General features: G+C 47.9%; 1 protein-coding gene across 6 annotated transcripts in view; it reads left to right on the top strand.

The window, feature by feature from the left end:
* Positions 1-20034, top strand: part of ZNF827 (zinc finger protein 827) — a 162361-nt gene extending 142327 nt beyond the window's left edge. Inside the window, exons 9-15 of one of the 6 annotated variants that reach the window (XM_084884283.1) lie at positions 4073-4210; positions 6987-7158; positions 8730-8896; positions 13920-14111; positions 14441-14618; positions 16204-16271; positions 18060-18184. In XM_084884283.1, coding sequence (XP_084740409.1) covers positions 4073-4210; positions 6987-7158; positions 8730-8896; positions 13920-14111; positions 14441-14618; positions 16204-16228 — 872 coding nt within the window. In that variant the 3' untranslated portion in view covers positions 16229-16271; positions 18060-18184. Of the gene's footprint in view, positions 1-4072; positions 4211-6986; positions 7159-8729; positions 8897-13919; positions 14112-14440; positions 14632-16203; positions 16272-16572; positions 16606-18059 lie in introns of those variants that run through there. The other 5 variants (XM_084884284.1, XM_084884285.1, XM_084884286.1 and 2 more) reach the window with 5 other exon arrangements.
* The last annotated feature ends 1086 nt before the right edge of the window (positions 20035-21120 follow it).

Genomic DNA, 21120 nt, shown 5'->3' with positions numbered 1-21120 from the left:
AATAAATAAATAAATAAATAAATAAATAAATAAAAAGATTCTGAGATAAGATGGACAACCTCTGGAGAATGATTGGATGGGTTAAAAGACTGAGCGGGGAAGAAGGGAAGAATCAAAAAAAGTGACTGAAGTTTCTCATGTGGCATTTGGGCGGTGCCATTCCTCTGGAGAATGATTGGATGGGTTAAAAGACTGAGCGGGGAAGAAGGGAAGAATCAAAAAAAGTGACTGAAGTTTCTCATGTGGCATTTGGGCGGTGCCATTCACAGGAAATGTGGGAGAATGCGGCATCTGCTGAGGAATGGGCCTTTTACTTCAATACTTGTCTCGTCCGTAATACCCTTCCCACAGCTTCATCCAGCTGTGGTTTCAAATTCATGTTCTGGGATAAGGATCCCACTGGCTGTGGTTGCCTTGTGCCTGGGAAGTGAATGCAGAGAGCAGGTGGGAAGAGAGCTGATCCTTAGACCAGGCGTGGAGTCCAGGCACAAGGCATCGGCCACGGATGCCCTCGTGGTGGCTCTGGCCTGCTCACCACTGCTGCAGGCTGTTCTTTCTGCTTCGCTGAGGCACAGCCTTCATAATTTTAATAGATTTTTAAGGACAGTGGAAGGGATTGGACTTTTCATGATGCTTCAACTTCTCAAGTGCATGACTAATACTTGAAAGAATTAAGAGACTTCTTTATTTTGAATTGCATCTACCTGTTTGGTATGAGGCTCAATTAATTCATTCTTGTTGTGGATGTATTGGAAGACCCTGTACCCTCTTGACCTCTCCTTGTAATTAAGACTATCATCCTGCTTTGAAGCACTGTTTTGATTACACACTTCAACGGAACTTCTAAAGCACCCTCTCATCGCTGTGTGGCTGAAATGCCCACCGCTTGGACTCCAGGACAGTCATCTCAGAGTGGTTCTTGTCCCCAGCAGGTCAATGGCCCATCCTTTCACCTTCCTTTTCCCTCACCCCACCCCCCGAAATCCTGCCCCTTCCCCTTTAGAATTTCTCATTCACATATTCCAACTTTAATAAGACTAGCTCTTGTTTCTGAGTTCCAAAGAGCAGTTGTTTTAACAAACCCAGCAATCAATGGGCCTTATCGCTGTTGGCATTGATGGCAAGTGCCTCACAGCAAACATTATTGCAATCTCACTGTCATTCCATCACTCCCCGCCACCTCTCCCTTTCCAAACACCCACTGGATTTGTTTCTCCTTTCCTTAGACTATTACCTTGAATTTTCTCAAACTGGCAAGTCTACATTCAAATGCGGTCTTTTAGTTGATCCAGTCACAGTTTTAACTAAATTGCATGAGATGAAATTCTTTGTTCCGAAGTTGTCTCTGACTGGTGGCCTGAGAATTTCACCTGCTTGGATCTTATGAGAAGTCTTTCCACTGTGTAATTATCACCACGTGGTGCCCGGCTTTATAAAGCAGCACTGTGCTTTAAGAAGATTCACAGTAATTTGCTGAGGTAAAGGGCAAGATAATAACCCAGTAAATTATTTGTCTTCTTCAAAGTAAGGCCTAAAGGCCTTTTAGTGACCAGGCGGCTGTCCTCATGGGAGCATCCTCTTCCTTCTTTTTGGTACTTTCTCTGTCACCTGTCTTCTTATCTATATACAGTAGGTACTTGGGTTATGTTGAAGATCCGTTCCTATGGCGCATCGTAACACAATTTTCGTCGTAAGTTGGAACCCACCTACATAAGCACCTACGTCACTCACATGGAGCACATACACAGCAGTAATGAAGTAAAACAGTAAAAAAAAACTTTGAAAGAAAGGTAACAATTCCTGACCTTGTGGTAAATAATAAAAAACATAAAGTATATATGTACATACGTCAAAATGATGGAACTTTACTTTTATAAATAAATGGGAGATGGTGATTTATTTATAAAATTATGTATTATACATTGAGTCTTAAGTAACTTGAGGACTGCCTGTATATAAAAGCCTAAGCGACCATTTGACCCCTAGACCACTCTATTGGTCGCTATGATGCACACTGACCACCAGGGTGCAGACACTCAACGCAGGAGCTGCCCCCTAGTGGTCAGTGTGCTCCCATAATGGGAGCACCACTCAGCTGACCAATGGGCGCTAGATGCTGGGCTCATGGCTGGTGAGCACAGCTGCAGTGGCAATGCATGTCTCTCCCATGGACACTCCCCCTGCGTGCCCCTCCCCAATCCGGACCGGACTAGGATCAGGACCAGCAGCGGGACTGATTGGCACAAGCCTACTACTACTTCTTGGTCACGGGTGTGCCAGTATGGTCCTGGGGTGGGCACACAGAGACTACAGTGGAGCAGCAGCAAGCCTACTGAGCAGTGATGGCGGCAGGCATAGCAGGACTGGGATGAGCAGCAGCAGAATGGCACCTGCCCGGGCTCAGGCTCTTCCCTGGCCACCTACCTCTTCGTGCACTACTACAACCCTCAGGGGACATAGGACTGCTGGTTTCAGCTGATCCTCACAGGCCAGACTGAAGGACCTCACTGGTGCATGAATTCATGCACCAGGCCTCTAGCATTATTATAAAAGGACTAGAGGCCCGATGCAAGAGATTCATGTACTTGGGGGTGGGGGAGATGGAAAGGCTTCCTCAGCCCAGCCTGCGCCCTCTCATAGTTCAGAAGCCCTCAGGGGATGTCTGACTGACAGCTTAAGCCATCCTTAGTGCTGCCATGGAGGCAGAAGAGGCTCTCACCACCACAGCTGCATGTGCCAGCCATAAGCCCGGCTTCTGGCTGGGCAGTGCTCCCCCTGTGGGAGCACACTGACCACTAGGGGGCAGCTCCTGTGCTGAGTGTCTGCCCCCTGGTGGTCAGTGCACATCATAGCAACCAGTCATTCCGCCATTTGGTTATTTGGTTAATTTGCACATTAGCTTTTTATCATGTAGGACAATCTGTTGGAGTTCAGTGAAAAGAAATAAGTTTGAGAAAATTCAAGGTAATTTTATGGATGACGATGAGAAAATAAAAAAATTTTAAGTTGATAAAGAATGTATTAACATCCACTTATTTCATTTGTGGCTATGAATGATATACAGACAACTTGTGCTCACTGTTTTCTGGACATAATGAAACCTTGGGATAAATTCAGGTTGTGCAATTTTGCATTAGGGAGTTTTTTGTGGAAGAGTGTTTTAGTGTGTTCATGCTGCTATAACAAAATACCACTGACTGTGCGGCTTATAAACAACCTCGATGTATTTCTCACAGTTCTGAAGGCTAGACACCTAAGGTCAGGGTGCCAGTGTGGGCATGTGACCTCTTCTGGATCGCAGATATTTGTACTGTGTCCTCACAGGGTGGGAAGAGTGAGGGACCTCTGGGGCTCCTTTTATAAGAGCACTAATCCACCCTCATGACCTAAGCACCTCCTGGAAGCCCCACCTCCTGATACCATCACTTTAAGGATTAGGATTTTAATATATGACTGGGGGGGGGGGGGGCACAAACATTCAGACCACAGCAAGTAGCTTGCAGTCGTCATCACGGATTCTCTGTAGCATAAGTTCCTCATTAAAGACTTTGTGTAACCCTTCTGAACATAGCACAAATCTTTTCCCCATAAAGGGCAGTGAAAGGGTATCTCCTTTCAAGGAATCTATCCATTTGTTTTCTCATCAGAATCTAAGATTCAGCATTCTTGATTTATTTACTACCTTGTAGCAAAAGTCGACATTTCTGGAATTTTAACATGCAACTCAAGCATTGACTTGTTCCACAGTTGTTGTTTTGAGTACTGACTGTACGGTGGACACAGTGCTAACCCATGCTACCCACCTACTAGAAGGTTGGGCCAGCTGGCCTTTGGTGACGAAAGCAAGAAAACACCGGAGACTTGACTAAAATTGGGATAAATTTGCCACCATAATGTTCAAGAATAGCCTTCTCAGAGACAGCACATGAGCATGAAGACCAGCGGTTACAGGGACTTCTTTGTAGTTACCAGCCACCTTCGTCGAAGGAAGCCTCAGCTTAACTCCTGAATGTTGACTAAACTGAAATTCGTTCGTGTTGCCTTGTTTATTCCTCATGTTCTTTTGGTACAGAGACAGAAAAGCTCGTGCTAGAGGCAGGCAACGGATTGCCCTCCTGGAAATTCAATGACCAGCTTTTCCCCTGCGATGTGTGTGGGAAAGTCTTTGGCCGACAGCAGACATTGTCCAGACACCTCTCACTGCACACAGGTGAGTTGGCCTCACTGGTGGGCCTTCCTGGGTCTGGATCGCCAGCGCCTCCATTACCAAGAAGCTGAGCTGTAGAGAATTATTTCAGGAAGTGATGGGGGTGTTTTATCGTGACCTCCTAAGGCCATTTAGCCGGGCGTGTTCAAATAAGGCCCTGGATAGGGTTTCTTGTTTGTATGGAAAGGACTCCTAGAGTTCAGGAGGACTGATGAGAAAAGATGCACATTTAAGCATAGTTCCCTCAACTCTAAGGAATGTATTGACCTTGTTGGCACAGGGGATGGATCTGTATCCCATCTTATTGGGCTCATCTTATTGTAGGAGGGAGCAGTAGGGACACCTTGGTGGAGGAACAGGTACTGTTTTTGTTTATATATAATAATAAAGAAATACTGTTGATTCTGTGTGCTGGGAAAGTGAAAGCAACCAAGTTCAGGAGTAACTTAATGCAGAAAAAATAACTGAAGACAAAAAGAAATACAGTAGAATCTATTATAAACAAAGCAAAATAGAAATAATAAAATGAAGTTTTCCATATTTACACCCAAGATCAGACTTTCTAAAAGTTCAGATGTATCCTATTTATAGGAAATGGCAAAGAAAATAAGTAGAGATTTCCCATATCACATGAAATTCTAAAAAAGGCAGGACAGGCAGTATTAATATGACAAGATATATATATATATTTTCACTAGACAAAATTTAGTCATATACTTAAGCCCCAAAAAAACTTTAACATGTTCAGAAAAGTGGAGTTTTATAGGTCACATGCTCTGCTCATACTCAAATGAAATTTAAAATAACCAAAGGTCAATAAAATGCCCTCGCTCACCAGGTCAAAGAAAAGGAAGAAAATAAAAACTCAAATTATAGACATCTAGAAGAAATGAAAAGGGGAACACTTCATTCCTAGGCCTGGAACAAAAACAGCTTCAGCTGTGGTCAGAGGACAATTCATGGGCTTAAATGTTTTAATTAGAAGAGAAGAAACACGGAAAGGAACTTACCATGCATCTTAAAGAACTATTATAGTAAAAGAGCCCTCACCAGTTTGGCTCAGTGGATAGAGCATTGGCCTGTGGACTGAAGGGTCCTGGGTTTGATTCCGGACAAGGGCACATACCTCAGTTGCAGGCTCCTACTTGGCCCAGCCCTCGTCAGGATATGTGCAAGAACCAACCAATCAACATGTCTCTACATTTTTCCCTCTCTCTTCCACTCTCTCTAAAAATCAATGGAAAAATATCCTCGGATGGGGATTAAAAAGAACTGGCAAAAGAAAAACAAAATCTAGGAGGAAAAAGACCACAAAAAAAAGATTAATTTCTTTAATCCTGACTAAGAAAGGAAAAGGAAGCAAAACTATTCAAAATAAGGAATGGAAAAGAAAGCCTAATCATTAATGCTATTAAAGAATTTTTGGAGAATAAGGGCAACTCTATGACAAAAAGAAAAGAACTGCTAAAAACATAGATGGCATAACTAATTTAAGCAAAATTCCAAAATTGACCCCAGGGGAGAAAAATTAAAAACTTAAGTAAATCAGTTACCAAAGGGAAATTTGGAAAGATGATGGAGATAATATTATTGGTAAAGGTGTCAGGTCCAGATGGGTTCTTTGTAACCTTTTGAGGGTAGGAAAGTCCAATATTATTAAACCTTTCCAAATGATAGAAAAAGAAAGTTCAGCAATTCACATTCATACCAAAATTAACAACCTTGCTTACTAATACAAATGCAAAAATTCCAGAGAGAACTCTCCTATCTGCACCTCAGGGCCCCTTTCCCGAGCCCCACTGAGCCCAGGCCAGCAGCCCCTCAGATGTTGGGGGCCACTGAAATAATAGCCATGCCTTACATGTTGTTGTGGGGAAGCTTGTCTGTGTCCTTCCCTGGGAAGCAGACAAGACAGGTGTCTGTCTTTTCGAAGGCCAGCTCAGTCTCTCAGAGGAAGAGCGCTGAGGGCAGAGCATGAAGCAGCTCCTGTCTCCCGCCGCCCTCCGTCGCCTGGATCTGCACAGTGGAAGCAGGGCTGCTCCTTTTACTTTAATTTGCTTGACTCACCAAATGCATTCAGACGGCCACTCTGGAAACAGTCCTCAAACACTGTCAGTGCTAGGAGAGAGTTCCCATTAAGAAAGTAATTGAGAAATTTTATTTTATTTATGTAAAATGTAAATTTCCAATTCAATTATTTCACATGAGTCATTTTTTATTCCTTTAATTTCATTAGTTTTTTATTTCTTGGCTGACCCAGGCCTGGAGCTTAGGGAAAATGATGGAGCTTCTTTCACTCACCAGTCCTGCGAACACGGTTTCACTCCTCCTTCCCTGGCTTAGCACCCACCCACACCTGACTCGTGGGGAGGCGTGTGCTCACACACGCACACGCACACTCACAGCACACTCTCATGCGCACACGCACAAACTCACTCACACTCTTATGCATATACACACACACACACACACACACACACACGCACGCACTAATATGCTTTTAGCTCGCCTTCGCCTGTGGGTGTCCAGGAAAAAGTAGATGATCCCATTGCCTGGAGACTTTCTTGTATCTTTGGAAATGTTAACACAGGAGTGACCTGCTGGGTAAGGACTTTTTAGAGACTTACAATTCCAAGGTGTTCCCTTTGTCCCCACTTGAAATGAGACTTGAACACCCTCCCCCCCCCACTCTTCCTTGATACCCTTAAGTGGTCTCTTGCAAGGTGGTGGGATTTCATTACTCAGGTCAGCTGGGGGTTTTCTGCTCTTTCTCCTCCAGAGGAAAGGAAATACAAATGCCACTTGTGCCCCTACGCTGCTAAGTGCCGCGCGAACCTGAACCAGCACCTGACCGTCCACTCGGTGAAGCTGGTGAGTACGGACACTGAGGACATTGTCAGCGCCGTCACCTCTGAAGGCAGTGACGGGAGGAAGCACCCTTATTATTACAGGTGAGCTGGGGCTAGAACCCTAGGCCAGCCTTCCCACCCTCCCTGCCGGCTGCGAGGCAGGCCTGACAGGCACCTCTGCTCAACAGACGCACTGGCCTGCATTGTCATAGTTGCTTTGCTTAGAGGAGACCCTACGGTTGCAATGACTCCCCTGCCATGGTGCCCTGGTGGAATGAGTTGAAAGGGAAACGATCTGAGAGGTGGCTCTCGGAGGGAGGAAGAGGGGAGCTCCAGAGAGTGGCAGGGCTCTGGGGATTATTAGCTTCCAGGGTTGGGCAGCTGGCAAGCTCCTGCCCTAGTAACTGAGCACTTTGCTGCTTCCTGAGAAGTATCTGAAGGAAAGCAGATTAGGAAAAATAAACCCAAGACCCTGAGGAAGCAGCCGTGAAGTTATAGCTTCTTCTCCTCGAATCGTGTTTTGTCCTTTAGTCGCTGGAATTTTATGGTTTTTTCCCATTCTGGCCATAAATCAGTATTTGGTTTGGGTGCCATAAAACCCCAAATCTTACCCACCAGAGAGGCTGTAGGGGTTGGTAGAAACTTGCATTTGCATGAAATGTCTCCATGGATGGGTGGCTTCTACCAGGAATTGTCACAGGCAGGAGTGCCATCCAACAACCTGTGTGCTCTCACTGCTACCAAGGAGGTTTCCTGAGGCAGTGAGAGGCAGTGGAAGGCGTGAGAGGCAGTGGGAGGCGGTGGGAGGCAGTGGGAGGCAGGGGAGGCAGTGGGAGGTGGTGGGAGGCGGTGGGAGGCAGTGAGAGGCAGGGGAGGCAGTGGGAGGCAGGGGAGGCAGTGGGAGGCAGTGGGAGGTAGGGGAGGCGGTGGAAGGCAGTGGGAGGTAGGGGAGGCAGTGGGAGGCAGGGGAGGCAGTGGGAGGTGGTGGGAGGCGGTGGGAGGCAGTGAGAGGCAGGGGAGGCAGTGGGAGGCAGGGGAGGCAGTGGGAGGCAGTGGGAGGTAGGGGAGGCGGTGGAAGGCAGTGGGAGGTAGGGGAGGCAGTGGGAGGCAGGGGAGGCAGTGGGAGGCAGGGGAGGCAGTGGGAGGCAGGGGAGGCAGTGGGAGGCAGTGGGAGGTAGGGGAGGCAGTGGGAGGCAGGGGAGGCAGTGGGAGGCAGGGGAGGCAGTGGGAGGCAGTGGGAGGTAGGGGAGGCGGTGGAAGGCAGTGGGAGGAGGTGGGAGGCAGTAGGAGGCAGGGGAGGCTCGAGGGAGTGGAGGGCGTGCCACGCTGCTCCGTGTACCAGCCGCACTCATGTCTTGGCAAGGCTGTGCTGCATCCCTTTACCACAAGGAATCGTGAGAAGGCATGCAGCATCTGGAATCTGGAATCTGGAATCTTTAATTAACTCTCTGATTATTTAGCATCGTTATAGCGTGTATGGGATTGTTACATTATTGGGGCACCAAATCCGTTTAGTCCAGCGACCACTTCAGAGGCATCCGAACAAGCAGAATTTCCTAATGGGGAGGGCAGTGTGTACAAGCCGTTTTCCGGGTGTGTTGGGCATGAGTGGGTAGCCTGCATTTAGAATATCGCTCCTCTCCCCCTGCCTTTTCCTTCGTCCTCTCATGCAGCTGCCATGTGTGTGGATTTGAGACGGAGCTCAACGTCCAGTTTGTCAGCCACATGTCCCTCCACGTGGACAAGGAGCAGTGGATGTTCTCCATCTGCTGCACCGCCTGCGACTTCGTCACCATGGAGGAGGCGGAGATAAAGGCTCACATCGGCACCAAGCACACAGGTGACCACTCCCACTGGCCCTTCTCTCCTCCATTCCCTGCCGCCCCAGGCTGCCTGTCCACCTGGCAGAAGCATCCTCATCGCCACGTGACACTGGCACCTCCTTCCTCTGAAGAAAGAAGGTCCCCGGGGGTAGCAGAGCCACACGTCCCTGTGGCCACAGCACCATGGCCAGGCACAGTTTGTGCCCCGGCTGATCTGACACACTCACAGGTGGGGACGGTTGAGAGGGACTGAGCTGTCTGCTTGCCATCATCATCTACTAACTGCGATCACTTTCCCAATGCCCCAGGCATGCACCTATGCACGTTGGGTCCCACATAAGCCTCCTAGCGACCCCTGAGGCCCATACTGCTATTACCACACTACAGAGGCTGAAAGCTGAGGCCTCCCAGAGGGGAGGTATTCTGTCCAAGGTCAACCTTAGGCTATGACTCCGAAAACTCAGACCAGAACAGTCGTCCTTCTAGAACCTTCTTTCTGAGCCGCTGACATTCTGGCAGCCCCACCCAAACCTTGGCAAAGGCTGGACCTCTCTGTTTTGCTGGGCCAGGCACCATGCACCTACCTCTGCAAGCTCTGCTCCTTGCATGACTCTGCAGCCCTGACACGCTCCATGATGCCACGTAGCCCATCTGTTCAGGGGCAAAGACCACCAGATGCTCCTGAATCGACCCACTCTCTCCCCGGGCCGCAGCCACGCCTTTGCCGGGGCTCCCTTTCATTTCAGACTCTTGCCATTCTGGTTAATTTCTTCTATTTAATAAAGTTAACATTTTGACTTTGCCAAGCAATTATCTTCTCGAAAGTGATGGTTACAAATGACACTGACGAGGAGTCATTACGTGAGGAGCAGGAAGAGCTCCCTGCCTTGGCTACAAATTACAAGCTGGGGCTGCTGACTGCCGGCCCGGGTGCTGGAGCGGCCCCTCACATCGTTGGCACTTGAAAGATTCAGGGAGGGAAATTTCCCTGACATTTGTGCTGACGATGTGCATGGTCAAGAAGGATCTCTCTGTGCTTTCCTGGCCGCCCTGGCTCCGTGGTGCCAACAGCAATAAAAGCTTGTTTTTGTCAGTAAGTTGAGCAGCTCTGACTTGGAGGTCTGCAGAGAGCGGTTCTGCTGAGTGAGAAGGTGCCATTTTTACAGTCGGTTGTCTGACCATAACCACATTAGCGCCGTGGGCAGCAGGTGAGCCGGGAAACCCACATCGAAGACAAATTAAATCCAGCATTTCTGGAGTGGCTGCTGGAGGGGAAGCCAGCCTCTCTCCGTTTCCACGGGCTCTTCAGACACTCTCTTTCCTGTTCCTCTCCCATTCTTTTAGCCTTCTCCGCCCCACAGTATGCCTAAACCCCCAGCTCAGAACCTCCCTCCACCGCCCCCCACCCCACCTCAAGAAGATCATAGAAACCACAATGGCTGGAGGGGAGTTGGACTTCACAACTCTAATTTTGAGAGTCCTGTTCTCTAATTGGATTTACCTGTCACAAGAACAGGCACCTTTTCTTCCAGTGCCCTAGGGGATCTGCAATGCCATCTGGTTCCCTAAATGAACTTGTGATGAGCTTTAATCAACACAAAATTTATAATTGGTCACCCACAGAACCCACGTGCTTCCTCTCACTTCCTTACGGGCTGCTCTTAGCCAAGATACGCTTGGGAATGGGGTGTTTCTGCAGTGACCCCTCCTTACTCTCCTCCCTCTGCGGGCTCCTGGTCCTGCGGAGAACATCAGCAAGGGGGAAATATTTCTTCTGGTGCTGTGAAGTCCTCCATGCAAATTTTGCTGCAATTTTTAAAAGTGATAATGGTGGTTGAGGGATTTAAATAGCTATTTGGAAAATACAGCCATCAATATTTACCTCACACTGACACCAAAATAACCTACACAATCCTTGTTTACTATCTGTCCTAGAAAGGCTTGAGGAAAATAGAATAGAATATTCATCAAACACAGCGAGAAAGATTTGTAAATGCTTAATGGATAACAAGAAATCACAAAGAATAAGAATCAAGAGATTGGACACAAAAACTTTTTTTTTTTTTTTTCAAAAGAAAGGAAGAAGAGAAGGGAAACAAAAAAAGAACCTACATTCTGAAAATGTGTTTGTAAAAATTACAAAAAGCTCATGTATTTATTTAGAAAGTGCAAATAAATGGGTTAGGAACACTTCTGGTCTCTCGTTGAGAATTTGGAAAGAACATGAACAGTCAATTCACAGTAATAAAAAAAAAAAAAAAGTAAAAGCTAATTGCTTAACATAAGAAAAAATGTTCAACCTCACTGAGCAGTCAAGGTAAAGCTCAAGAGTGGCTTGTCTTGCCCTGTTAAGTTAGAAACACATTTTATAGTGTCACCCACTGTTGCTGGATGCTGGTGGTACTCTTGTGTCTATGGCCTGCAAAGGAACAAAACTTGGGGAAACTATTTAGGCAATTTATACTAAGAGACTTGAAAATGTAATGCTCTGTGACCCAGTAATCCCATTTCTGGGAATTTATCTGTGGGGGAAAAAGTCAACCAGAAAAATATTAATTTTAACTTAAAATTTAATTTTAATGAAATATGTAAGTAGAGTAGGATAAGTCCACTCCTTGGATCTGCAGTACAGTTTCCCTATATTTTTCACCTTAACATAAACTATGGAGTTGCACTGAATTAGTTTGGGGAGAGCTGACATCTTAATGTTGAGTCTCCTGAACCATGAATATTATATGCTTCCAGTTATTTGGATTTATAAGTACATCTTGAATTTATCAGTGTACCATACCACTTCACATGTAGTATAAGACCTCACAATAGCATACTTCCTTTTCTTCCCCACCAGCTGTTATGTTATTGTTCTCATATGTGTATGTGTTATAAATATTACATTATTAATAGTTTTTTTAACAAAATTATTTTATTACTTTTTAAAGAGATTTAAATAAGAAAAACTCACATATTTACCCATTTAGTTGTCATTTCTGGTGCTCTCCATTCTTTTATGTAGATCCATTTTTACATTAGTGTAATTTCCCTTCTGCCTGAAGAATTGTTTTAACATTTCTTTGTAATTCAGGTCTACAGGTAATGAATTACCCTGTTAAGTTAGGAACACATTTTATAATGTCACCCACTGTTGATTTTATATATCCTTTTTCTTTTGCCTTTGCTTGTGAAATATGTTTTCATACTTTAAAGATGTTGTTCCACTCCTTCGCACTTGCATTGTGTACAGTGAGAAATCTGCTGTCATCCTTTTTTTGTTCCTCTGCACATAATGTGTCCTTTTTTGTCTGGCTGCTCTTAGGACTTTTTATTTATCTCTGGTTTTGAGCAATTTGATTATGATGTCCCTTGTATAGATTTCATCATCTTTCTTATGCTTGGGACTCATTGCACTACTTGGATCAATGGTTATATGGTGTTCCTCAAATTTGAAAAGTTTTTTACTATTTCAAGTATATTTTCCTGCCCTCCCTGCCCCATCAGGGACTCCAATTAAGCTTTTACTAAGCTGCCTGAAGGCATCCCATAGTTCACTGGGTGCTCTTTTTATTTTTGTGATTATTTTCTCTCTGTTTCATCTCAGATAATTTCTATTGCTAGTATCTTCAGGTTCATGAATCTTTTCTTTACTGTATCTAAACTGTTAGGGGTCCCATGCAGTGTATTGTTCATCTCAGACATTGTAATTTTCATCTCTAGAAATTTCATTTGGGTGCTTTTTTATATCTTCCATCTTTCTACTTAACTTTTTTTAATATATGGAATACAATTATATTGCTGTTCTCGTGTCCTTGTCTGCAAATTCCAACAACTGGGTCAGTTTTCGTTGGTTGATATTCTCCCCTTTGGGTTGTGTTTTGTTTCTCTGCATGCCTGAGAATCTATTTGAGTGTCAGACATTGTGATTTTTACCTTATTAGGTGCCAGATACTTTATATTCCTATAAATATTTTTGAAACTTTGATCCTCTTGGGTCTTGCTTTTATGACTTGTCAGATGAGTCTGGAGCAGTGCCCCATCTAGGGCTAATTATCACCCACTACTAAAAGAACTTCCTGTTTTCTACCCACTGCCTTAGGAGTTACAAGTTTTTTCCAGTCTGGCTGGTGGAAACAGGCACTGTTCTCTAAGCCTTTCAGATGGCTTATTTTCTCTCCAACACATGTTTCCATCCACACTCTGCTGAATACTCCCGGCAATCCTCTGCAGGTGTCTGAGTTCTTCCCCTTTAGTATACTGTCTCTCAAGGTTCTGCCATGTTGATCTCCCAGACCACCAGTCTTGTCTCCTCAAATCAGCAGGTCAACTGGGTTCCACCTCCACACCCTTCCCTACACTGCATTCTAGAAGGTCTTTCCTGCCTCTCAGGGGTCTTTCTTCTTCATTGTCTGGTGTCCAATATTGTGAAAACTATTGTTTGATATGTTTCGACTGTCTTTTTGTTAGTTGTTTCAGTAGCGATGATAAATTCCATCTCTTGAATGGAAGCAGAAGTCTACTGACTCTAGATTTTAATGGTCTATTGACCATTTACTGCTGACTTTGAGGGAGAATTCAGTGCACTGATGAAGAACATGGATGCTAGAGTCAGACCAACTGACTCACCTCGTTGTGGCTCCCCATCCTCATTTATAAAATGGGGGTGATAATAGTTGTGCCTCCCAGTTGTTGTTGTTTTTTAGTATAAAATGAGACAAGGCATTTAAAGCATGGCCGAGATTCTGGAACTTGGCAACACTTTCAGTACACTTAGCTACCGTTGTCATTTATTTTAATTATAGTAAGATATCCATAAACCTTCATCAAATAAATGAAGGCCTGCTCTCGGCCCCAAGTACCAAGAGTGTCATCACCATAGGTGGCTTTGACCTAGGACCCCAGCAGGTGCACTAGAGGAACTGGAGGCCACAGCTTATGCCCCTCAAATGATGGTGTAGCCATGGGACACAACCCCACACCTCCCAACTTCTGTTTATGCCAGGGTTTCCATCTCCTGAATAACAGACTTGGGGTTTTTTTCTTTTTTAGTGGAAGACAGGAAGACCCCAAGTGAATCAAACAGCCCCTCATCATCCTCCCTCTCAGCTCTGAGTGATTCAGCTAACAGCAAAGATGACTCAGACAGCTCCCAGAAAAACAAGAGCGGGAACAACCTGCTGGTCATCTCCGTTGTGCCCGGGAGCCAACCCTCACTGACTAGTGAGGAAAAGCCCGAGAAAGGTAAGGGAGGAGGTGGTGTGGCCTGCTTAGCCCTCCCCACTCTGGAGGCATGACCCCTTGTCAGGAGTGATCTTGGAAGTAGATATTGGGTCCCAGAACATTCCTTTTGGCTTGATTTGCACCCAATATGGGGTGGAAGGATGGGGAGTGTGACACTGACTCCAAAGCTGTAACTTCCTTTAGCACAGAGATGCAGGGAACAGCGTCTGGAAGAGTATAAAAAACTGGGGGGGAAAGAGGGAGGGGTGAAGAGAGGGGATCTCGGCCCTGCTCCTGCCTTCCTGTCCCTCTACCCCACGCACCTGTACACCCAGCTTCGGTCCTTCCAGGGTTCGAATGCGTTTTTTGCAACTTTGTCTGCAAGACGAAGAACATGTTTGAGCGCCATCTGCAGATACACCTCATCACCCGGATGTTTGAGTGTGACGTGTGCCACAAGTTCATGAAGACCCCCGAACAGCTGCTGGAGCATAAGAAATGCCACACTGTCCCCACCGGTGGGCTCAAGTAAGGAAAGCAAGTACAGAACCTTTTACTGCGTTGTTATTAAACACCCTTCCTCTAACCCTTACCCCGGCCCCTCCCCTGAAGATTTTGGGGTCATGGAGAGGGAGAGCTTGGCATGAGGGGAGTTAGGCAGGCACCTCTGCTGCCTTTAGTTGGGTGTGAATCAGACCTGTCCCCAAGGGGATCAGCAGACAGCAGCAGGAGAATCCATTGTACAAATAGCCCAGGATTCGGAGCAAGCAGGAAGGCATGTTGGAGCATCTGAGCACGCAGGGGTAGACTTATCCCACACTGCCTGGGTTTTGTTCAGACTTGATGGTAATGGGCTTGGGTTAGTGTCCCCAAGTGTAAATCATTACACTGTCGCTGCACTTCACCATCTGTTTTTTTTAGGCGATTTGCCATGTATCTTTTAAATAAGTATCACAGCCACTTCATCCACACCCCACCCCAAATAACGGAGCCTTGCCGGTTTGAACAGGCAGGAGGCAGCATTTTCCACGCAAAGCCCATGAACCTCTCAGGTCCCTGCAGACGTGCCTTATGCCTTCCCGGGACCTGGAATTGGGATTCCCCGCCCGAGAGCTGATGTTTTCTGTCACGTATTCACAGATTCCTCCCCCCAGAGACTTAGGCAGTTAGCATCATCATCAACCCATATTTGCAGGAAGCCCTCGGTCTGCAGCGAGACTAATCAGTCATTATCCAGTGCACGGTGCGTCTGGCTTGATTAGGTGCTAGAGGGCAAATAAGGAATAAAACCTAATTTCCACCCTCAGGACGTGTACGTCCTACCATGACCAGAATTTAATCTTCCGGAGAGTCGGTAATCAGGGTCCCTGTTCACAAGGCATTTACGGTCTAGGAAAGAGAAAGAAGCTTATGCCATTGGGCACAGAAAGACACAACTTTCAGGGCAGGAATTGTTCATGTCACTTCAATGAATGAAAAATTACATTTTACTTAATCCAAGGGGAAAAAAACCTTGTCTTAAAACATTTTGGCCTTTGAAACTCACAACTTGCCGGAGGGGTGGCATGACTCTCCCGACTGGGCGTGGGATGGAGAGACCCAGGACCCTGGGAGTCGAGTGCTGGGGGCGCAGCACAGGCACCCACCACTTACCTGGTCAGGGGGACTCTCCTCAAAATCCTGCCCAAACAGCAGAGTCAGGGAGCAACACCTACTGTGGATTTCCATTTTGTTTCAGTCTTGGGGGTGCTTAGGTGGGAGGGAGGGAGGGGAGAGCTGGAGGGATGGGGGAGGGGCGGTTATAACTCCAGACAACCAGTAAATGGGAATTTGATTTGGTTTGTTGCCACTGTCCCTTTCTAAACATGTGTGCACTCTTATTGGTAAAGAAAAGCCATAGACTTCTGTGGTCGGACTATGCTCATTGCCCTCCCCGATTGCCCAGTCACAACCATGCACTGCGGCCTGGCCAGGCATGGCCCTGCCAGTCAGCCTTTCCCCGGGGACCCGAGGGGTCCCAGGCTCTGAGCCACTGGGGAGAACGCACAGTGACCCCGATGCTTTTGCGGTGCAAACACTTCCCGTGCGGTGCTAACGGTCCCCTGTGTAATAGTTTATGTTCTAGGATGACCAAGTAGAAGAATACTTTGAAAAAAATTGATAAAGCCTTCTGGCTATACAGTGAGTCTTCGTTTTTTGTTTTTGTTTTTTTGTTTTTGTTCTGTTTTCCCTTTGCCATATCGGAGCATTCCTTTGCCTGAGAGAGAGTGCCGTGACGATAAATAACGGGCCCCTGCCGCACCCTTAGCCCTTCCCCTGAGCAGCGCAAGACAGATTGAGCCGTGGGTCACAGAAGCGTCCTTAAAGTGAAACAGACTGCCGATGTCTAAATTGCTTTTCTGTGATGGAACTGCTTGTACTCTATATCCTGTTCATAATGCAGATCGAATAAGATTACACTATTATTTTTCTTTTGCCGTAGCTCAGGACAGTGGTGAGTTTCAGACTCCTCTAGGTAAGGCCCAGCTTGGCGTAGGGGTTGTGTGTGCACCTGACCTGGGAATGGGCTTTTATTTCTCTCGTGTGCACTCTTCTGTGAGCTGAGGGTCCGAGGCTGACGGCGAGCTTGGCGCTGAGGAGCAGTGCACGGTGCACCTGGTTGTGTTGGGCTCTGCTGAACACTTCTCCAAACCCTCCGAGCACACCTCGCTCCCGGGCCTGCCCTGCGGGAGCCCGGCCGGAGCTCCGGCAGCCACCTTTGCATTCGCATTCTGTTTGTAAAGAGAGCAAACACGCTACCGCTATCATATCAGCCACTGACTCGAGCCCGGCAGCTTCTCAAAGAGCAGAATTTGTAAACCCGCCTTCACGGCTCCTCCTGGCCCCTCCGGACAGCCAGGAGGCTTGCGGGGAGCGTAGCCTCATGGCGGAGGGTGGAGAAACCGAGCCACGGAGAGGCCCTCCCGGGCTTCGGCCCAGGGCGTATCCAGCTAGAGCCCAGTGAGGTGGCAGAGCTGGGGCCAGAATCTGCCTCAAGTATGTGTAGAGACCAGTCCAATAATAGCACAGTGCCTACCATGAGCTGAGCACTCACCAAGCACTGGGCAGAATGCAGAGGAAATGTTAGCTGTGGCCCTGCCCCCTGAGCATGATGATGTCATAATGTACGAATAATGTCTTCAAGCTCCAGAGAGCAGGCATTCCCCTCCCTTCTTATCCCTCCCCAGCAGACAGCTGGGGGTGGCCGTCCTTCTCCCGTGCCCCTGTCCCGGTCCTCCCCTTCCTGCCCTGGTGGGGAAACAGCCGCAGGAGACAGGTCCTAGAGTACAGACCTATGTACACACACACACTCACACACACACACACACACACACACACACACACACACACACACCACACAGGCCTTCTCGTCCTAACCTTTCATAAGCACGATTCTGAGCCTACAACTTTCTGTTTGCTGGAGGTAGCTTTCCCCTGTAAGCTGTTCTTTAAAACTCTGAGCCTTTCTGCGTGTGCTTGGTGTGGTGCATGAAACGTCGATTCTTTGTGTTGCTCCCATCTCCAGGGGAGGTCGTGAGGGTTAGACCTCTGCTGTGTCCGTGGGGGAAGGGTGGGGGGGCGCGGGGAGGGCTCCGAGGGGGCGGGAGGATGGAGGGGAGCCACAGCTAACGTAATCCTCACCCTTTCTCTGCTCCCCTTCCTGAGGGTTGGTGTTCGCTGCTCCTGCCAGGAGACCCAGAGTAGGCCGAGCGCCCCTCCTCAGAGCTAGCTCCTCCTCCGGGGGGACGGCTCTGTGGGCACGAAGAGCCCAAGAGGGTCCTCTTCACCTCGGAGAGGCAGCAGGGCAGGGCTGGGCTGGGCAGGGGCAGCCAGGCCTCAGGGTTTGCAGGGTGGCCCGTGAGGAGGGGAGACACGGGGCCGCGGCGGAACCTGTCTGGCTGACCCTCCCTTCCCTTGCTTCCCCCGCAGGTGCCCATTCTGCATTTATTCCACCAACCGCCCTGCCGCCATGGAGTGCCACCTCAAGACCCACTACAAGATGGAGTACAAGTGCCGGATCTGCCAGATGGTGAAGGCCAACCAGCTGGAGCTGGAGACGCACACCCGGGAGCACCGCCTGGGCAACCACTACAAGTGCGACCAGTGCGGCTACCTGTCCAAGACGGCCAACAAGCTCATCGAGCATGTGCGCGTCCACACCGGGGAGCGGCCCTTCCACTGTGACCAGTGCAGCTACAGCTGCAAACGCAAGGACAATCTCAACCTGCACAAGAAGCTGAAGCATGCCCCCCGCCAGACCTTCAGCTGCGAAGAGTGCCTGTTCAAGACCACACACCCCTTCGTCTTCAGCCGCCACGTCAAGAAGCACCAGAGTGGGGACTGCCCCGAGGAGGATAGGAAGGGCCTGTGTCCGGCCCCCAAGAAGCCAGCCGGCCCCGGGGCCCCGCTCCTCATCGTCGGGAGCTCTCGGAACCTCCTGTCTCCCCTGTCGGTCATGTCCGCCTCCCAGGCTCTGCAGACCGTGGCCTTGTCCGCCGTCCACGGCAGCAGCTCGGAGCCCAACCTGGCACTCAAGGCTCTGGCCTTCGACGGCTCCCCTTTGCGCTTTGACAAGTACCGGAACTCGGATTTTGCCCATCTCATTCCCTTGACAATGTTGTACCCCAAGAACCACTTGGATCTCACATTCCACCCTCCCCGACCTCAGACGGCGCCCCCCAGCATCCCGTCCCCCAAACACTCCTTCCTCGCTTATCTCGGACTGAGAGAAAGAGCAGAGACTGTCTGAGGGCAGCATGTTCCGTACCAAAAACGAAGTGACAGAGACAGACACAACACAAACCCACAAAACTCACACACGACCCCAGCAGGTGTATGTTGCTGCAAAACCCACGGACACCCCCCCCCTCCCCCGTGGGTCTGAACCACGTGTACTGTATGTCCATCTTTCGGAAGGACTAGAGAACGGGCTCTGTGTGTATACCTATTGCGTTGACCTGAAAGCTGCTTTATCCGATCTCCAGAGAGGTGACCTACTGCGTACATCTACCTTCAGAGGCATGCCTCCCCGGCCCCCCGCGCCCACTCTCGGCCCTGCTCCCAGCCTTTCCCCGAAAGGAGTTTTTGTCTTGCTCAGCCCTAAAGAGAGTGTCCTTAATAGCAATCAGCAATTGTCAGCTTACCTACCGCTGCATTTTTTTTGTTTTGTTTTCTGTTGGGTGAATGGGGTGTGTGGGCGTTTGTGGATTCCGAAAGAGAAAGCCGTGTGTCGTGTGCCATGAGATTTCTTTTGCACATCCTCTGTGCTGGCTTCTTTCGCCGCGATGAACATGATTTTCCCTCCTGGGTCGTTCATCCGCTGCAGTCCTTCCCCGAGCCCCTCCTTCACCGCCCGCTTCACGGCTGCCGCGGGGTGGGGCCCGGGGCGCGGTCCATGAAGGAACGGTAGACGCCCACGGTGCTGCTGGAGATTTCCCACAGAGCCGGAGGCCTCGTGCAGGCTCTCCTCTGGCCACGAAGACGCGAGGCAGCAGGAGTCCCATCTGGAAGAAATGTCCCGCAGCACTGGGGCCAACCTCACAAAACTTAAGTGTGTTGTGTGTGTGTGTGTGTCCATGCATACACCATGCGTGTGGGACACACGCATGCATCATTTTTTAAGGGCAGATTATATATATATATATATATATATGATGTATTAATTCAGTGGTTACCATTTGTTTGCAGGAAGAAAAAAAAATAGTATGAGTGGAAAATTTTATGGTGGATAAATCCAGCCAAGGAGATTAAAAGGGGTTTGGATCAATTCTGGGTATAAATGCTCAGACTAAAAAAAAAAAAAAAAGAAGAAGAAGAAGAAAAAGAAAGAAATGGCAGTTTTGCACAGTGCTTTGGACTTGCACTAGTTTTTGTTTCTCATCTGCAAAAAAAAGAAAAAGAAAAATGAAAATGAAAGAAAATGTACCTTTTATATGGAACGAGTAGACTGTATAGTTGGAAATTTTGTCACAAGCTCGTTGACCTATAACCACCCCAAAAACAAGGTGCTGTCCAGTCCTGCGGTTCCGTTTATGCCCCTGAGACATGTCCCTTGTGTTTGCAGGTCGCCTGGCTCTAGAGGCATTCTCCATGCTGGTAATAACTCTGTATTCCATTTTGTTAACGCCTGGTGGATGTAATCCGCTAGGAGGCTAACTTTATACTTATTTAAAGCTCTTATTTTGTGGTCATTAAAATGGCAACTTATGTGCAGCACTTTACTGCAGCAAGAAGCAGGTGTGATTGGTAGCGTGGCCCTCTGCTAATCTTTCAGAGTAATGGGTGATTTAAAAAGGAGAAGAGGAAAAGAATCTTTGATTCAATACGTTAAGCGCTTGTATTTTTAAGACAACAGCATTTCCTGTATGAAACAGGCTAAAAGAGCAGGAAGAAATGTGCTTTGTATGATGATGGGAAGCTTGGGATATAAAAGTTTATATATTATTTATCACTTGAACAACTGTGTACAGGAGGAATGCTTCTTACTGCATTGCTGTTTTCCATCAGGTGTTATCCTAGAGTTGGGAATTTTATTTTATTTTTCCACCCGTTTCACCAGAGGAAAATAAAAGCATCCTTGATGTCCTTCCTCTAGTCAGCTTGCTTCGCTGAGAGCCCCCTTGAAATTGGTACAGTTGTGAGGGAAGCCAGAAGGCCATACCATCTGTCCACACCTTGGTTCCCCCAGCACACACACACACACACACACACACACACACACACACACACACCCTTCTTCCCCCAGGACCTAGCAGGTCTATTCCACTTCCCTTTGCCAGTCACGGGCCCTGGCAAGCCTGTTTACACTACGGAGATGCCCGGGGACAGGGAGGCTGAGCAGGCTAGGGCGGGAAGCTCTGCACCTTCTACCATCCTCCAGCAGACATCTGTTCTTGGCCACGTGTGAGCCACCAACCAACCTCACCATGTCACTGTCTCAGCTAAAGACACTATAGACAAGTATAATACACTCCAAGAATAACGGGCTAAT

The sequence above is a fragment of the Pipistrellus hanaki genome (genome assembly GCF_964339955.1).
Source record: "Pipistrellus hanaki genome assembly, chromosome: 5".
Lineage (NCBI taxonomy): Eukaryota > Metazoa > Chordata > Mammalia > Chiroptera > Vespertilionidae > Pipistrellus > Pipistrellus hanaki.
Note: the sequence above shows the minus strand (reverse complement) of the source record. Positions and strands in the feature narration are given on the sequence as shown.